The following is an 18535-nucleotide window of genomic DNA, read 5'->3' as shown; positions in this document are numbered from 1 at the left end:
AAAAAATTGTTGCTACCTAATTTGACCTTTAAATTTTTTTTAATAAGTAATGCAAATATCCTTCAACATTCTGGAAGCTTTAAAACTACTTTGAATCTGTGGCAGCCCTGAGGTCCTTTTCTATTTGACTTCAAGGCAAAGCTTGCATTATTTCCCTAGGTAATTCCTTCTATAAAAATTTTCAATAAAAATTTACCTTTTGTTCCAAATGCTAATCTGAAGTTATACGAGGTGCTTTCCCCTGTAAGGCTCATGTCTTATTTAAGTAGTAACTTTTTTCTATACTTTAAACAAGTACAGTATATGAATAAGAATACAGATAACTGAAGAGTTTTAAATTTAAGTCTAAACTCCCTTTAAAGATGCCATAATAAAAGACAGACACATTTTTTTCAGCATTTAGAGAAAAAATAATCTATATCAGATATAGCTAGAAATGAAAAATGTGAAGGAACAGGGCTTTATGGCTCAAAATGTTTGAATGCATCTACTTTTAGCCTCTAATGTCCAAAAGGGAGTTTTAGGGGCTCTCCTTTTTTTTTCCTACTATTAAATTCATCAGTTTTAATTTAATTAGTTGCCTACGTAACAAGTGTCTTCTAACATGTAATTATAAAGACCAAAATTATGTTACAACATTTCATTGAATGTCTATGAAAATTAGCACCAAATTAAATATATTAAATAAAAAATTGATTTTTCTCTCCAACTTTTATTTCTATGAAGATCTCTAAGTTAAATTATGGTCTTTTAAAGTAGGCATTTACTATTATATAAAGTTATCCCATAACGTTGTAAGTGGAAATTATAACAGCATTCATAGTTTAAAAAGCAAACATCAATCCCCCACATAATTTATTCATCTGCCTTCAGAAATAGGCTTCATGGATTTATGAAGTGATAGAGATTTCAGGAATGACTCATGTCTTCCCTTTTCACTGAATTTCTGTAAAATTCCTGAGACCTGTTTTCCCGCTGCTTGCTCCAGGGTCGCCAAGGGATGAAAGGCGACGCTGGAGAGCCAGGACTTCCAGGCCGCACAGTGAGTTGTTGGTCTTCAAGTTGCCTTTTCGTTCCCTTGTCAAGTGCTATAAGCAAGGTTGCCTTGGTAGTGCCTTGAAAGGTGAACCGAGGTTAAGCGGCTCAGCAGAAGCCCGGCCGTGTACTTCACATGATTTCCATTTCATAGCCTGGTCTTTTTGTTTTTTTTTAATTAAAGTGTAGTCAGTTACAGTGTGTCAATTTCTGGTGTACAGCACAATGTCCCAGTCATGCTTATACGCACATATAGTCGTTTGTGTTATGAGGGTTTGTTGACTGAGCACCCTGCTCTGGGGCTGGCCCTGTGCTTTGTTCTGAGTTTCTGTTTGTTTTTCAGGGCTCCTTGGACTTTTTTTTTTTTTTTTTTTTTCACAAACATTTTGGAGAATAACATAAATTCCTTTTCTTACACAGGAAAGTTTATTATAGTGTTTTACTTGTTTGTTTCCTTTTATGTAGGGAACCCCAGGATTACCTGGCCCACCAGGACCAATGGGACCTCCAGGAGATAGAGTAAGTTTCCTTGGGCAGGCTGTAATGATGTTGGAAATGATCTCACATTGATGCCTATTAAGACCACCCTCACCTGCCCCAAATTCAGTTCTCATAGCTGGAAATGCAGCGTTAACATATCACACGGAAGGCTGAAAATATTGAGGGACCACCCAGCACCAGATCAATCTCAAGGTCTATGAAACAAAATAGTGGGACTTTAAATGAGTCCTTGAAATTTTAATTTTGGAAATCTATTGTTATGTCATCATACTCAGAAAAAATGAAGTCTCTAAAAGGAAATTTGGCTCGTTGGAAAGAGATTCACGAATCCTAGCAAATTGTTTTCAATCCCAAAATTTAAATCTTTGTTATGAGACATCTTTTATGTAAGTCTGAGAGTAGTCTTGGTTTCCATGGCATTTTCTGTGACGTTTCTATGAAGTCCGGGGTATCTTCTGCACACCTCTAGAGCTCAAATACCACTTGTAGGCCTCTGTGATGGGGAGACAACTGAGATTTGGGAGGGATTTTTCTCATTTGTGGCAGCTTGTAGTTTTGCTCTTTTTTGGGGGGGAGGTAAATAGGCTTTTATTTTCTTTCTGAAAGGGGAGGAGGTAATGAGGTTTATTTATTTATTTATTTATTTATTTATTTATTTATTTATTTATTTAATGGAGGTACTGGGGATTGAACCCAGGACCTCGTGCATGTTAGGCATACACTCTACCACTGGGCTATACCCTTTCCCTGGAAACCCAGTTTTTTTCTAGGACAAGTAAATGGGAAACACAGTGAACATGGCTTCTGTGCTCTATTCAATGTTATAGGAACATTTGGCTTCAGAGGATACCGTGAATGCTTTAATAAGAGATTTTAAGAGTTCCTCAAAACCAAGGAATGAATGACTTCCTAGCATCTTCTCATTCAGACAGCAGTCTGATTGTTGTCTGTATTTTGACTAATCAAGTTAAAACATATGACCAGCAGTGGGAACCGAGAGGTCAGCGCTATAATAGTTGTCACTAAACACATTGATTTGTTAACTTTGCCACCTCCGAGACACCAGGGGGCAGAGAGTTGGGTCATTCAGATGGAGCACAGATTTGCCCGGATAATACCAAATGGTGGATGATAAGCCCGTGAAATTTATCAGCTTCTATGCCTATTTTTGAGTTTGGGGGAGAGAGAGAGAAATGTCAAAGAGAAAACTGTATTCTCTAGGAATCCGGGACCTTGTGGTACTCATATGCATATATTCTTCTGACTCTTTTGAGACCAGCACTTTTGTCTTTTGGAATTATTATTTTACAATAAAGGACAAGAGTGAGATTGCGAAGGTGACAAGTCAGTGTATTGGGTTAGAAGACAAAACTCAAAATATCGTGATCAAGAAGCAATGTTGGGCTGCCTCACTTGCCACTGCTCCTACTGAAGCCTCGTTGGGTCCGTCACATCCACCCAGCATGGGCTGCACGCAGACTCAGTGGGTCACCAGTGCACGTCCCACCATCCCATCAAGATGTTCCTTCTGAACTGGCAGTTCAGTGATGGTTCTGAACCACCACCACGGCTTCTCTGAAAAGTGAAGAAGTGGGAAGGACTATGTGTTTTCACTCTCAAATTCTAACCTGTGAATCGAGCTCTGTGGTGAGGCCACCCTGGACTCTTGTGTTGAGGGTGAGGAGGCCTCTCAGGAAATCGGTTCTCTTTTTGTGACACAGCCTTATACGCCAACCTGCCACTTAGGTCCCTACACTGATGGTGAAAGTAGGATGCACAGCTGATGCAACAAAAATAATTTTGGAAAGTTAGACTTTGGGTGCAGGCATCTCAGCTGAGAAAGAAAGAAAGGAAAGAAAGAAAGAAAGGAAGAAAGGAAGAAAGAAAGAAAGAAAGAAAGGAGGGAGAGAGGAAGGAAGAAAGAAAAAGAACGAAAATTGAACCCTGTGGTGGAAGAGAAAAGAAAGTTCAGGAGAGCAAACCCAAGGATCGTGGTAGAAGGAAGACTTGTTACCAAGACAGAGTTGGTTGGAACAGAGTGCCTGGTTGTTTTCAGCATAGATGATTTTCAAAATGAGGCACAGCTTTGGGGACTCTTAGAAAGTAGCAAAAGAGCCACATGTACAGGCATGTAATACATGTGAAACTATGAAAACAACCAGTAGGCCGTCTCAGCCTTCCTTACTGGGAGGGAGGCAGCAATAACTGGTACAGCTTTGAAAATGGAGAAAAAATACATCACAAAGTTCTGCAGATGGCTCAGTGGTAGCCCTTCTGAGACCATCAGAGTGAAATCCTCTTCACCCCAATTTAGGCATATGTTTCTTCTAAAAGAAAATGGTTGGTTAGACCTAAGTGTCCATCCATGGATGAATGCATAAAGAAAATAAAATTTATATAGTAGAATATTATTCTGCCTTAAAAAAGAAGGAAATATTGTCATTTGCAACAACATGGATGGATCTTGTACCTGGAGGACGTGCCAAGTGAAATAAGCCAACCCCAGAAAGATAAATACCGCACGATCTCATTTATGTATGGAATCTTAAAAAAGTTGAACTCATGGAAGCAGAGAAGACACTGGTGGTTGCCAGGGGCAGGGGAAGGGGGAGAAATTCAGAGATGTTGGACAAAGGGTACAAAGTTTCAGTTACACAGGATGTAAATTCTGAATATCTAATGTACGGCATGATGACTACAGTTAATATTATACTATGTACTTGAAATTTCCTTATACAGTAGATCTTAAATGTTCCCACTACACAAGAAAATGATAACTATGTGAGGTGATAGATGTGTTAACTATCTTGATTGTGGTATCATTTCACTATATATATAGTATATATATATATATTTATATGAATGTGACGTGTACACCATAAATATATATAATTTTTATTTGTCAATTCTACTTCAATAAAGCTAGAAAAAAAGAGAAAATGGTTGATCAGGAAGTTCTTAGGATGACTGAAGGATTATTCAGAGATATGATAGTCACCTAAAAAAAAGAAAGAAAGAAAAATTGTCTTCTGCAGAGGTTGGAAGGAATTTAGATGGTAGAAATGCCATTCGAATTGTCCAAACAATACTGCGGGCAATTTTGCTTCTTAAGTGGCTCTCAGAAGCAATGCTGAGGTACATCAGATGAGCTTGGAGTCTGTTTTTTGTTAAGCAGGCCTAGGTCTTCCAGAAAACAGGCTGAAGTATTTCTATAAGTTTCTGGAAAAAAAAAAGACTTTTTTCAGGAGAGGGGTGTGAAATATTTCTAACACAATTTTAAAGAAATAATTTAAACTTCCTCTTCTGTAAAATCAATGGGAGTGTGGATACGTAATGCAGTGATCCAAATGTTCTTGATTTTTGTTAGAATCCAAGAATATGCATAAAATTGTCACTTATTCTCAAAGGAGACAAAAATCTCCTTTGACAGCGGAATGCAGCAGCCATAAAAAAAAAAAGGCCTGACTCAGAAATCCTCGGCTGGGTTTCAGAGGTCTGCTGTTGGGATGAATGCTAACTGGGCAGCAACTGACTCATTCCAGGCAGAGGTCATTTGGCACCGTGCGAGCCTGCGCACAGATGCCCAGCGCTCCCAGAGCACGTCTCTCCTCCCATCCTGACCCTGATAAGGGGCTGGCCTTTCTGTAAGATGAGGAGAGATAAGCAACTAAAAATGTTAAGTGAGGATTGTGGACTTCGGAGGAGTTGAGATCGCTTTGCCCCTTTCTTGGAGGCGAGGAGAGAAATCCCCCAGGAGTGAAGACATCAGTGGTCCTGGCCTGGCTGTCTGGTGTTGCTTAGGAAATGGAGAAGGGAGTTTTTAACCAGGTGGCTGGCCTCTCCTGCATCTTCTGTGATGTCACGTGCTTTCCTCCACAACTTAATCCTTTCTTCCTACTTAATACTTCCTGGGCCAGTTAGTGGACATTGACTTTTCAGCAGAAAAGGCTAGTTTTCCTTTCGATTTATTTCCACTCTTAGAAAAGCAAAAGCTAGTATCTTCATAAAAAGAATCTGCCTTCCTTGGAGAAGACTAGATTGGCTCTTAAAATGAGTTTATTTGTAACTCGATAAATGAATGAGTATAGAAATGAATTACTCAATAAAAGGCATAACTTAAATGAAAAGCATTTTTTTGGGGGGTATATTTGTCTTTATATTGAAAAGTTACCTGCAGTTGGGTTAAGTCCTTATCAATCTGTTTAGGGTCTTTCCTTTTCGCTTGGTCGTTATTTCACTAATCCATAATCCATTTCTTCTTCACAATAGGGTTTTACTGGAAAAGATGGTGCAATGGGACCCAGGGGCCCCCCTGGGCCACCGGTAAGAATGGAATGGGTGACACTTAAACCCCTACCCCCGCTTGCTAGGAGCAGCCCAGTAACCTGGCCTTTGAGGCACTTTCCATCTGTGCTGTAGGCACGCTGTCAAGGGAGCTGCTTGCTTTTATTCTCCCAAGTCAAAATGGGCTAGAGAAAACAGATGTGTTAAAAGAGAGTCTGTTTAATCAAGTTATGCTTGAAACATCAAAAACTGAGTGTCCCAGTTCTTTCCATCCCCACTTTAAGTGGTGAAGGTTTCGTGACCTCTCTGGTTAATTCCTATTCTAGAATTTTAAGTGTCTGTGGCCTGTGATATTTGAATTTTAAGGACATTGATCATTCTGAGGAAGTAAATTTTACCCAAGTACGTTTTCTAGTTAAGATCTTTGGGGAAAATACCAAAGCCAATGATTTTGAAAGTAGTTTTTATACCTGTATCCAGGTGAGATCACATTAAATTGTTTGAGATGATGGATGCTCTTCATGGCTTCTGGCAAGATATGAAGACTTGAGAGCATATGTTAAGACTAATTGTATGACTTATGTTTAATAGATATGTTCTCAAGTAGAGTTTAAATGGATAGTAGACTCTCATCTACAGAGCTTAAAATTTACATAACTGATGAATAAAGGATTGTTTTACAAAAATCTGATGATTCCATTTTAAGGAAATTTTAGGCTCTAGAACATAATGTACTGAGGAGTTGATGTTACAAATATTCTACTAAGAATGTGGCTAAAATGTCTTAAAGCTGTGTTAAAAGCAACACGGGAGAAATTCTTATGGTTTGGGTGGGGTGGAGGGTGCTGATATGATAGAAGAAAATGGAAGTGTAGCGAATGTACTAAAGAAAAAGTGAATTTCTAGGCTGAGCTAGAACTCCCAAGAGACATGGGGAAACTCCACCACATGGTGCCCAGTTACTGTCTCAATTTCCTCCCCAGACAGAATTTTCACTCCTGTCTTTTGATGGGTGTTCTGGTTTGGTAATAGACATGGATGAAAAAAACAGGAATTGCTTTCTGCAAATTCACTTTGTAGCCAATCTACTAGGATCCCAGTCTGTAACTCTGAAACTGAAAATACAGTATATGTATATATGTTTCAAATGGTCTCAAAATGTATTTTAGAACTATACAGGCCATCAAGATTGAATGGGAATTTTCAAGGTTTTTTTTTTCTTTTTTCCCCTCCATGCTATCTTTAAGTTTGATTTTACTCTTCCTTAATGTGTGATTATGGGCTAAAGGCCTTTAAGACCGGCCATGCTTGGTTAGTTTACTTTAGAGGGGACTCTTGTCTCATCATATCCATCCCTTTCTTGGCCTGTGTGTCGTAGGGAAGCCCAGGCTCTCCAGGAGTCACAGGACCGAGTGGGAAACCAGGAAAACCAGGAGACCACGGCAGACCAGTAAGTAGGCGGCTTGCATGCTATGTCGTTGAGCCGGAGCCGTGAATGGCAAGGAGGCTGCTGGGCTGTGGCGTGTCTGTGTTATCTCTGCTGCAATGTATTTGAAGCCTTTGTTGAAACTATGCTAAACCCAGGGATTTAACTTGGTACCAGTTCTAAAATTCTTCTCTCTTGAGTTATAACGTTCTGGGATGAAAACTGTGGTCATAAGCTTTCTTTAAAAGGAGAATGGGATTATGAGCCAAGACGCATACTTCTGCACTGTGTAAACACTCAGAGCTGGGTCAGCAAAATCACTCTTTTTATTTTGGAGCAGGGTGCTGCTTCAGAGGGAAAAAACACATGGCGATGGTGCGTAGCACCTCCATTCTGCACAAGTCAGCTCTCAGGCAGGATCCTGTCACCACGTCGTTTGCTCTTTTCTCTCCCATCGAGGATGCTAGAGCAGGAGTCCCAGAATTAAAAGGATTTATCTAATCCACTATTTCACTTTTTTATACTGTCCTGCTCCAGTTTACACCCAGTTTATTCCTTTTCATCAGATGTTTTGCTTAAAATAATAGCTACGATGGTATTACGTATCTAGTCTTTTCAAACTAGCATCTCCAAAACCGAACCTGAGATGTTCCTAAAATGTCCAGAAGTATTTGTAATGACTGTTGGGCTTCCGAGTCTTCCTTACAAGCTCGTCTTGAATTGTATGATTGAAGAATGAACTTATTTTAAGCAGTTTTTTTTTTCATCTGAATAAAGTTCTGAAATATAAAAACTTATCTTCAAGATAATGAAGTTCAACTATTAATAATGACAATGACACATTAATCAGGGCAGTTCTGTGAACCGAACTTCTCTCTTAAGTATTGTCCAAGTTGTGTAAACCCAAATTAAAAGAAAAATTAATGTCAAACTAACTTCAGGTGGCATCTTAATGTGACATGGCCTGCCTTCTATGTTTATATAAAATGAAGCGAGTAGCATAAAGATGACAGGACTCCTGAGATACCTGATAATCTGTGTGCACTTTATCCCATGAATTTATTACTCTCTTTTCCTCAATGAATCGTGGCAGAAATTCACAAGAGCAGTTAAAAGGACATGGAACTTTTCTACCCGTTCAGAATTCTATTTCTTTTTACTGCGACTGAAATAGATTCTTACATAAGACTGTCACTGATGTAATTGATGGCTGTGGCTAGAAACCTGAAAGAAAAACTTCACTTCTTTTACTTGAAAGGTGATCTCTAGATGCTGGTAATAAAGATGATTTCTACAAATCATATATACTAGAACAATCTCAGAGTGGCAGTAAATTAAAAAAAAAATCTGGGAACAATCTCAAAGTAGAAGGAAAAAAATTTCCCTGAAATTTGCAAAAGGTGCCAAACTAAATAATAATATTTCCATAAGAGTCCAGTACTTTTGGCAAAGGGAGAGCCAAATTCCAGGTTTTCTTATGGCTATAATTTGGTAACATTTATTTGGACCTTTTCTAACCACTCTTTCCCCTTTATCTTCCTTATCATTCTAAGGTGGCAAGTTACTTCTTTTCTTCTCTCTTCTAACTTACCTTTAGTTTCTAAACCAAAACTAGCAAATGGGTGCATAAAGTTCTTAGCAGAGAACATGGCCAATCATGATAGCTTCTGTCATTAATTACTGTAACCAACAGTGTCTTCTTGCTAACTTATACACTTGATGTTGTATAGTGGATGTTTCCAGGAATGACTGGTGGAATATTTTTATTCATTTACTCAACACCTATTTGCTTGATGCCTACATGTGCCAGTCAGTGTTCTAGGTTCTGGGGATACAGACAAAGTCCTTGCCCTCATGGAGATTCTAGTCGTGGATATAGACCCAGATCATATAAACAGATGAGGTAGGTTCTGGAGATGATGAATGACGTGAAGAAAAAAGACAATGTAAGGGGTTAGGGGATCATTGTGGTGGTGGGAAAGCAGCTATTTCAGATCAGTAGTCAGGGAGCCTGTCTGAGGAGGTGACGCTGGAATGAGGAGAGGGGGCAGGCTGTGGGAAGAGGATTCCAGGCAGTGGGAACAGCATGAACAAAGACCGAGTGAGGATGGGAGTGGCATGTGCAAGGAACAGCACCCAAAGCAAGGGGAGTGAGGGGAGAGGGATAAAAGATGAGGTCAGATAGCTGGGCAGAGGCCATCAATGTAGACCATCTCCCCATGGTAAGGAATTCTTATTTTATTCTATGGGTGATGGAAAGCCCTTGCAGCCAGAAGGGTGACATGAGCCAATCTTCCTTTTAAACATATCAGTCTGGCTTCTCTGGGGAGAAAAGACTCTTAAGGGGCTAAATGGGAAGTAGGAAGACTGATTAGGAAGCAATTGGAGAAGTTCAGGCAAGATTCTTGGTTACTGTAAGAAGCAATTTGGTTTGGGATATTATCTGAACATCAGATTTGTCAATGGTTTGGATATTCCTGCCATGACAGCAGCTGACAGCCTGAAGATGTATTACTGAAAGACAAAAGCTTCTTGTGCTCTGAGGAAAACTTTTTCCAAGATCCTCTCATGGACAGTGAAAAGCGTGACCGAATAGGGACAAAGATTCTGTGGTTGCGTTTAGGATGTTGGACCACCATTTGGATTGAGTTGTTAATAAGGGAGGCACATGTTTCCTTTCACATGCAATGTGCAAAAAATCATTGGAAGAAGTTAGAGGTATGATTTAGTTAAGTAACTGACAAAAAGCTCTAACTAAAATGGGTTCTTACTAGAACTGAACCAAGTTTGACCTCACGGACAGTCTATAGTCACTAGCTGAATTCTCCAGCCTTGGTGATATAAAGGGAAATTTTAAGTGTATTTCAGTCCCAGACCTAGACTGTCAATGGCAGCACAAAATGTATGCATAGCACATAGTTTCTAAATCTGTGATGATAAAATTCACATCTCAGCACTACTATGGAGGACATGTGCTTCTGAGAGAGAGACAGGCAGAGAGAGGGGATAGATTAGATTTCTTTTCACAGATAAGCGAAATGTAACATGGCTATAAATATGATGTGTCAGGGTGCTAATTGGTTAGAAAGCAGATTTTGCTCTCTTTCATTTTCTTGTCCATTCATGAATCATTTAAACCATGTTTGTCAGTTTATAATATATGAAATTCCTACATTTCAGGGTCCATCTGGATTGAAAGGAGAGAAAGGTGACAGAGTACGTATTTCTTAACATTTGACTTATATTTATTTTGCGTGTTAAACATTGACATCTGAAACTATAGAAATAATATGCTAATGATTCTCACTGATTTAATTAACTAGGGAGACATTGCATCTCAGAACATGATGCGAGCAGTTGCAAGACAAGTCTGTGAACAATTGATAAGTGGTAATTTTTTCTACTTTTTAATGTAATTTTTATGTGAAATTTTTCTTTTAATTAACTGCAGGAAAATGCAGAATTTGTGTCATAAAGTTTCTAAGATATGTGTTTCTATTTCATTTGATGATCTCTTATTTTTGTACATTGTCCGATTGTCACTGAGATAAAATAATAACCCAAGGTAAAATAATAGCCTGTTATCATTACATTTAGTCTGATATAAAATCGTATTTTTAAAGGGCTTTTCACTCATATGACTCAGTAACCAAAAAAACCCAAACAACCCAATCAAAAAAAGGGCAGAAGGTCTAAATAGATATTTCTCCAGTGAAGACATACAGTTGGCCAAATAGGCAAATGAAAAGATGCTCAGTATCGCTAATTATCAGAGAAATGCAAATCAAAACTACAGTGAGGTATCACTTCACACCAGTCGGAATGGCTATTATTAAAAAGTCCACAAATGATAAATCCTGGAGGGTGTGGAGAAAAGGAAACTCTCCTATACTGTTGGTGGGAATGTAATTTGGTGCAGCTATTATGGAAAACAGTATGGAGATTCCTTAAAAACTAAAAATAGAGTTACTATATTATGTAGCAATCCTGTTCATGGGCATGATCTGGAGAAAACTGATTCAAAAAGATACATGCACTCCAGTGTTCATGGTGGCATTATTTACAATAGCCAAGACATGGAATCAACCTAAATGTCTACTGACAGATGACTAGATAAGGAAATTGTGGCATATATACACAAAATGGAATACTACTCAGCCATAAAAAAGAATGAAATAATGCCATTTGCAGCAACATGGATGGACCTAGAGATTATCATATTAAATGAAGTAGTCATACAAAGAAAAATATAATATGATATCACATATATGTGGAATCTAAAAAAGATGATAGAAATGAACTTATTTACAAAACAGAAACATACTCACAGACGTAGGAAACAAATTGATGGTTACCAAAGGGGAAAGGTGGGGAGAGGGACAAATTAGCAGTTTGGAATTAGCAGATACAAACTACTATATATAAAATAAGTAAACAATAAGGTCCTAATGTATAGCACAGGGAGCTACATTTAATATCTTACAATAACCTATAATGAAAAAGAATATATATATTATTATTTTTTATTATATTAATATTATTATTATATATATATTTTATATATATATAAAACTGAATCATTATGCTATACACCGGTAGCTAACACAACATTGTAAATCAACTCTACTCCAATAAAAAAAATGTAATAAATAAAAGGGTTTTTCAGTTTCTCTGTTAGGATTTTTAGTGATCTTCACCTGCATATAGACAGGAACAGCAAACACTGGATCTTTTAAGTTGTGACCTTTGAGTTATTCTATAACTCTAAGGAAGGAGGACCACTGAGGTCAATTTGATCCCAGAAAGTCCATTTTGGTGAGGAACTTCTTATTGCCTCCTTGTTTTTCACAGACTATTTCTTCTTATGCCACGAGGCCTATTAAGGGATAAGGCTCAGTGCCTGCAAACTGAGCGTGGCCTCAAATACAGGGCCCCCCTTTTCGGAAGTCTAGTCAAGGTGTCTCCCAGTGTGGTCCTGAGGAGCACCTGCATTGGAGCCACCTATGTTGCTTGTGAGAAATGAGGTTCCTGGGCCACACCTAAACTGGTGAATCATGGTCTTTGGAGATGAGGCCCAGATTTGTAGTTTTCAATGTATCCACAGGTGATTTCAGTTACACTGAAGCCTAATTATCATTGCCTCAGGGACACACACAAAAATGCTATAGTTTACTAATTTAAAAAAGGTCCTCTTTAGAGTGACATCATCTGGCAAACCTCTGGGCTCTAAATCAGAACCACATTAAACGTTCATGACTCTTTTATGTTTATAGTGATGCTGATGGCTTACTGGTCAGTGTTCTGTGGAAACGTGTTTATCAGGGGTCCTTCTGTCTGGGATGACTGGAGTCTTTTATTGTATGTTTAGGGTACTAATTAGATTATTTCCTGGAGTGGGGAGGAAGAGAAATGGATTTCACTAGACACTAAGAGAAAACAGTTTCATCCTCTCACCCCTCCCTGATATTGGGTTTCTTACTAATAAGTCTTATTTCTCCCGGCAGGTCAGATGAACAGATTCAATCAGATGCTAAATCAGATTCCAAATGATTACCACTCCAATCGCAACCAGCCGGGTCCGCCTGGTCCCCCAGGGCCCCCCGGCAGCGCGGGAGCCAGAGGAGAACCAGGACCTGGGGGGCGACCAGGCTTCCCAGGCACACCTGGGATGCAGGGACCCCCGGGTGAACGAGGTAGGCATTGCCAGCTACCACGTAGGGATAAAGGAAGGAATTTGCAAGTGTAGGAGCTGGGTCAGGTTGAAAAACATGTGGAAGACTGAACTTGGCAAATGACATTGGTCTTGTTTGGATGGCCCCAGAAGAACGGTGTGTCCATGGACCTGTCTTTCTTTTCAGGCAGCTGCAGGCCAGAGAGATCCATATCTTAGAAAATGGGAAGATTTTGTCAGGAGATCTCAGTAAAGATAATGCTATTTTCTGATTGTTAATGAGAAAAACTATCTTGGCAAACTAAATCAGGCACTAAAATCTTATTAATTGTTTTGACTGGCAAGCTTTGGACAGCAACTTAAGCAGCCCTATAACTCTAGATCCAAATTCTTTTGGTTCCTTTATTCAGGGCCTGGCACTGGTTGTATGTGTTTATTTGGCTTTAATTTCATGGGAGATACATGTAATTGAAGGAAAAGAAGAAAAATAGGAATCTCTGATTCCAGATGTTTCAGGATTCTGGGTACTCGCTTTTGTCAACATAGTGGTTAACATCCTGGGGAAAACTTAGATGTTTCTATACTTCTGATGGTTTCGATGCTATACTGATAGGGTTACTAGAGATTAGAGGTTAGAGATACCTTTAAGATGTTTTCAGTGAGTTGTAACTATTTTTTCAAGATTTCTGTTCTTCATTACTGTTTCTAAAATAATATATTAGACATGTTTGTTTTCTTCAAATAATTTTCTCCCGGACTTGTAGCCAGATTTGTTTCTTGGCTATGAAACTGGAATTACACAAATGTCTAGAAAGAATTTGGCTTAAAGAGTGGACTTCTGTGAAAAATTTGGTTTTGCTTTCACTAAGGGAAATGAGTTACTTGAATCAAGTATTATCAGTTCAGATGAAAACTACATGTTTCCAGGTAATTTTCCCTCTGGACTTTCTCCGTTTGTTCTTCCTTAGGTTTGCCAGGAGAGAAAGGCGAAAGGGGTATTGGATCTCCAGGACCCCGAGGGCTGCCCGGCCCCCCAGGTAGGTTTGCTAGTATATCAAGTAAATGAACGGTGTAACTACTGAGACAGCACACAGCCCCCAAGAGAGACACAGACTCATCCCGTTAGCTTCGGGCATCACAGGATACATTTTAGCAAGAAACTCCAAAAACATTTCAGTGAGTTCTATTTAAGCATTTATTATCACTTCAATATCTAAGTGACACAGAGGGTTGCTGTTTTCTTTTTATGGAATTCCTATTTGTTTTGTTTGGTCTCATAGCCTTTAAAGACGGTGTCATTTCCTGCTTCTTCTAGTATTCTTCAAGATGTTGCTAGCAGACTGAGAAAATACATTCTCATTAAAAATCCTGTCATATTGCAAGATTTCATTCACAAGTTCTTTATTGATGTTTTGGAAAGAAGGGATAGTTGTTCCCTTTACTAGATTGAAAATGAATTTTTTCTTCGTTAAAAGGTCCATGAGACCCTTGCAGCCAAGGTCAGCCCTGGAGGTTAAATCTTTATATTTATGGTAACCTTGAGTATGTACCACTTGGTCCAGAAATAACATCGCTTCGTGTTGTCTGGAGCAGGTACTCCTGGGTCTTCCTGCCTGTCTGCTGTAGCTAACATAGCCATTTCCTGCAGGTAGTCTTATCTCTGTGAGAGTGGGAGCAAACTGGAGAACTCATGGATATCTTCAGTTTGGCTCGATTCTTGCTGACTCAGTTTTCATTGAAATAAAATCATGAATGTAGTTGGATTTTTGGCTTAAATCACTGGTAAGAAAGTTCCACACTTTGGTTCATATTGGTGATTTTTGAAGGAAATATTTCCTCCCCGTACACTAGTGAATCATCTAGTCTTGAGGTAGTGGAGTTGCCAAAGTATTGCTGATTGCCTCAGGAGATGTATTGAACAAGAAGGGAAATGTTTGTTTTAAACCCACAATAGGTCCACAAGGAGAATCCAGAACAGGTTCACCAGGGTCCACAGGTTCAAGAGGTCCTCCAGGACCCCCTGGTCGTCCCGGAAACTCAGGTATCCGAGGTCCCCCAGGTCCTCCTGGATACTGTGACTCGTCCCAATGTGCCAGCATCCCATACAACGGACAAGGCTATCCAGGTATGTTGTTGCCACTGTAAGAACCCGAATTCACCTGCATTGAAGAACCTTAATGGAAATGAGGTTCCCTAGGAATGAAGGAAAGTGGATTTGAGGATTTCTGGAAGATAGAAACTCTTTCAGTTGTGTGTTTTGATTATGTAGTAATATTCTCTCTCAAAGAGAATTAATGTTAATTTTATAACATGATTTCACTGTTAGGAGTTGAATAATTATTTTCTCTTCCTTTCTATATTTCTGCATTTACCAAATCCCATCATAAACCTCTCTTTATTTCTCTTGGGAGTTCAAAGAATGCTACCAATTAACTTTTTTTTTTTAATCTAAAGATTGGGAACAGGGATATGTTGACTATAACTGTAGAATGCCAAGAATTTATATATATATAAATTGTTTTGAGAATTGAATGTGTAGGCAAACCATTTGACAATATAGTGCAGACAACTGAAAATAATTCACTATCTCACATTGTCCATGGAATTAATGTTGATAAACTCTGGGACTTAATTCTTTTAGAGTTGGTCATCAGATTCTAGTATTTGACAATTATAGGAGGCAGAAGTCTCTTAGGCCTGATATGGGGAGTGTGAGGACAGGGGAGATCTGCTGATCTGAAAATAAAAAAGTCATGCTGTGGGCAGCAGTCAGCGGTGACCTTTTCAGCAGCACACTCTCAAGCATCTTGCAAGTTTAAAAAATGATACTGCTGTTTGATATGGTTGGCTACTAGCAAGTAGTGCATGAGTAGTTGAATATCTAAATATCTATATATCTATATATTTATGTACATACTTACATATGACCAAAAGTAATAGTGAATCTTAAATTTCTTATGCAATCCATTCAAAAAATTACAATTTAATTCTTTATAAAATAAATTTCAATTACCTCTGCCTTATGGTATGTGTGAATAACTGGAAATATATGGATATATACATATATACTTTAACCATTACATACTTAGATGGATGTGTATATGTATTTTTTTGCATAGTAATTCAACTTTTAAAAACTATCATCTTTGACCTGTTTCAGGTTCCGGCTAACAAATTTTCTAAGTCGCCAGTGCTGCTTACAGTTTGAATTCATGAAAATCCTGTTTCTGAGATGTTTGCGCACGTGCTTATTAGGAAATGAGTGTGTATGGAAATCTCACCACAGATATGGTTAACGAACCGGGTCGACATCATAAAAGGAGGGTGGAGACTCTTGATACTAACTTGAATGAGACAAAAGCAGTCGTGTTAGTTTATAAGCCTGATGCATTTCAGTCATAATGTAGAAAAATATTATTTAAAAAAAAAAGTTCAAACACACAGCCATGAGGAGCCTCAGTTGTAAAAGAGGCACATAATAAAACTACTAACCGTGGGAGATGATGCCATTTTGAGGAAAAAAAAAAAACCAATTAACCTGGTTAATTAAAGAGAAATATCTTATGTAAATAATAAACTAATTATGGCTTGTAAATGATTTGTATGTGATCCTGTCCACTAAAATCACTTACCAGTTCTCCAATCAGCTTCTGCATCAAGCCTGCTGCTTGCTCTCTGCCGGAATAACACCGAATAGAATCTCATCTCTTGCTTGTTAGCGATGTGTCTGATTCAGGGCGTGTGTCTTACTATTACTTCTTTTTGTACGTGTACTCTCATTTGGGTTTTGTAATTGCAATTTTCAAACCAAAGTTTGATAATCACGTTTTTCCTTCCCGTTTCGCTCTAGTCACTGGTGTGCTTCACCCACCAGCTGTAACTCAGTCTGTGGGAGAGACAGCCACAGAAATTGTCACGTACTGTATATTACCTGGTGATAGCTGATGTTCACCTCCGGAGTTCAGTTTCTAGGAGCCAATATCACGTCCCCTCACCTCCTCATCTTTCCAAATTGTCCTTCGAACTGAGGAGTTTGAAGTCATGAACAGTTAACTTGGGAATGTGCAAAATCCCCAAGTAACTGTTCATTTGCAATTTGCAAAGCTCTCTCTGGCCCAGTCTCTGACCCTTCCCAGGTATTTGTGCCGTGATTGTATTCACTGCTGGATCTCTGAAGGTCAAAAACAAGTGCCATTTCATCATTTGATCACCAAATTCTCTCTGCAAATGAAAGTAATCGGAACATTGTAATTTATCTATTCATAGTTAGGAGGTCAAGGCTGGAGTGTCATCCCCTCGGGTGATGATTTAGCTTTTGCTGTGTGTGTGCCTTCCAAATCATGCCATAACTGTAATGTTGAATCGGACAGAGCCCTACGTGCCCGAGGGCGGGGCCTACCTGCCTGAGCGCGAGCCCTTCATCGTGCCGGTGGAACCCGAGCGGACCGCGGACGAGTACGAGGACTACGGCGCCGACGAACCTGCCAACGAGCATCCTCCCCCCGCGCGCTGGTGGCGCGCCCTGCGCCACGGCCCCCGGCAGTGAACCTGACCGCGCGCGCAGCCCGGCCAGGCTGGGGGGAGGGGCTGGGATTCTCATTTACAGGTCAGAGCAGTGGACATCTTACCTGCCCCCTTTCTTCCGGCGTTTCTTCATCCGGAGAGTACCCCTTCTGACTGTAGGGAACCTTGTTTCTGCAGGAAGCCTAGCTCGCTGCACGCAGTCTGTAGAACTCTTTGCCTCTGCCCTTGAAATGCTTGCAAAATACTTTGCTCACAAAAGCTGCAGGGAGAGAACAGTGCCTGGGCCCTTAGCACAGCGGGCAGCCTCAGTGAAACTATTAGGTTAAGCAGTAAGTCCTGGAACCCAGGACTACTGTATATTTCGAGAGGGCAGTCTGTCTTTTTCAATACTTATTTGCAATTCAGTTATAAGCAGTTCCCCTCCTAGAACCGAAAAGGAGGGGAAAGTCAACCCCATCGCAATTATTTATCTTCCTCTTCTATCTCCTGTTATACATTAGGGCATAGAATGCTCTTATACATCTTTTTAACAACCACAAACCTTAAGCCATGTAGCTGAAATAATTGTATCAACTGGATACAGTTCCATATTGCCTTAAACCTCCTTGTTTTAGACACACTAACATTTATGCCAAATTGCAGACGGTTCTGCAGAGATGGAATTGCATGTTTGTGTTGTATATTTAGTATGAACTTTTTTTTTTCAGAACATAATGTTTCGTAGTTATCAAAAGCAGTTGGAAAATGTTTGCAAGACTATGAACATAGAATTGCTGCTTTTATATTTTAACTGCAGATTGTGAATTTCACTGCCTTATATTATTTATTTCTGAAACAAAAGAGGCATTTTTCAATAAAACTACTGAAAATTTGACATGGTGTCTTTTTTTCTTTAATGGCCTTTTGGACTGTTTGGGCGGTTGTTACAACAAACAAGTTCATATCCTTGGATACAGTTGCAAATCTTGCTAATACTATTAAATTATGCTAAATAACTTTAGATTTTTAATGATATGGTGAAGTCATAGAAAGAGAGTAGTGAGAGCCTTCAAAAGTCCAGCAGATTCCAAAGACTTTATTAGGAATATAGAGGA

General features: G+C 39.2%; 1 protein-coding gene across 4 annotated transcripts in view; it reads left to right on the top strand.

Annotated features, from left to right (window-relative positions):
- COL12A1 (collagen type XII alpha 1 chain) overlaps positions 1-18315 on the top strand; it is a 112727-nt gene extending 94412 nt beyond the window's left edge. For 3 of the 4 annotated variants that reach the window (XM_032484477.1, XM_032484476.1, XM_032484480.1), the window contains 10 exons: positions 989-1042; positions 1501-1554; positions 5806-5859; positions 7199-7270; positions 10427-10462; positions 10570-10636; positions 12751-12939; positions 13886-13954; positions 14872-15042; positions 17288-18315. In XM_032484477.1, the coding sequence (XP_032340368.1) occupies positions 989-1042; positions 1501-1554; positions 5806-5859; positions 7199-7270; positions 10427-10462; positions 10570-10636; positions 12751-12939; positions 13886-13954; positions 14872-15042; positions 17288-17463 (942 nt within the window). In that variant the 3' untranslated portion in view covers positions 17464-18315. Of the gene's footprint in view, positions 1-988; positions 1043-1500; positions 1555-5805; positions 5860-7198; positions 7271-10426; positions 10463-10569; positions 10637-12750; positions 12940-13885; positions 13955-14871; positions 15043-16077 lie in introns of all 4 variants that reach the window. The other variant, XM_032484479.1, reaches the window with a different exon arrangement.
- The last annotated feature ends 220 nt before the right edge of the window (positions 18316-18535 follow it).

This window comes from Camelus ferus, chromosome 8 (assembly GCF_009834535.1).
Source record: "Camelus ferus isolate YT-003-E chromosome 8, BCGSAC_Cfer_1.0, whole genome shotgun sequence".
Taxonomy (NCBI): domain Eukaryota; kingdom Metazoa; phylum Chordata; class Mammalia; order Artiodactyla; family Camelidae; genus Camelus; species Camelus ferus.
Note: the sequence above shows the minus strand (reverse complement) of the source record. Positions and strands in the feature narration are given on the sequence as shown.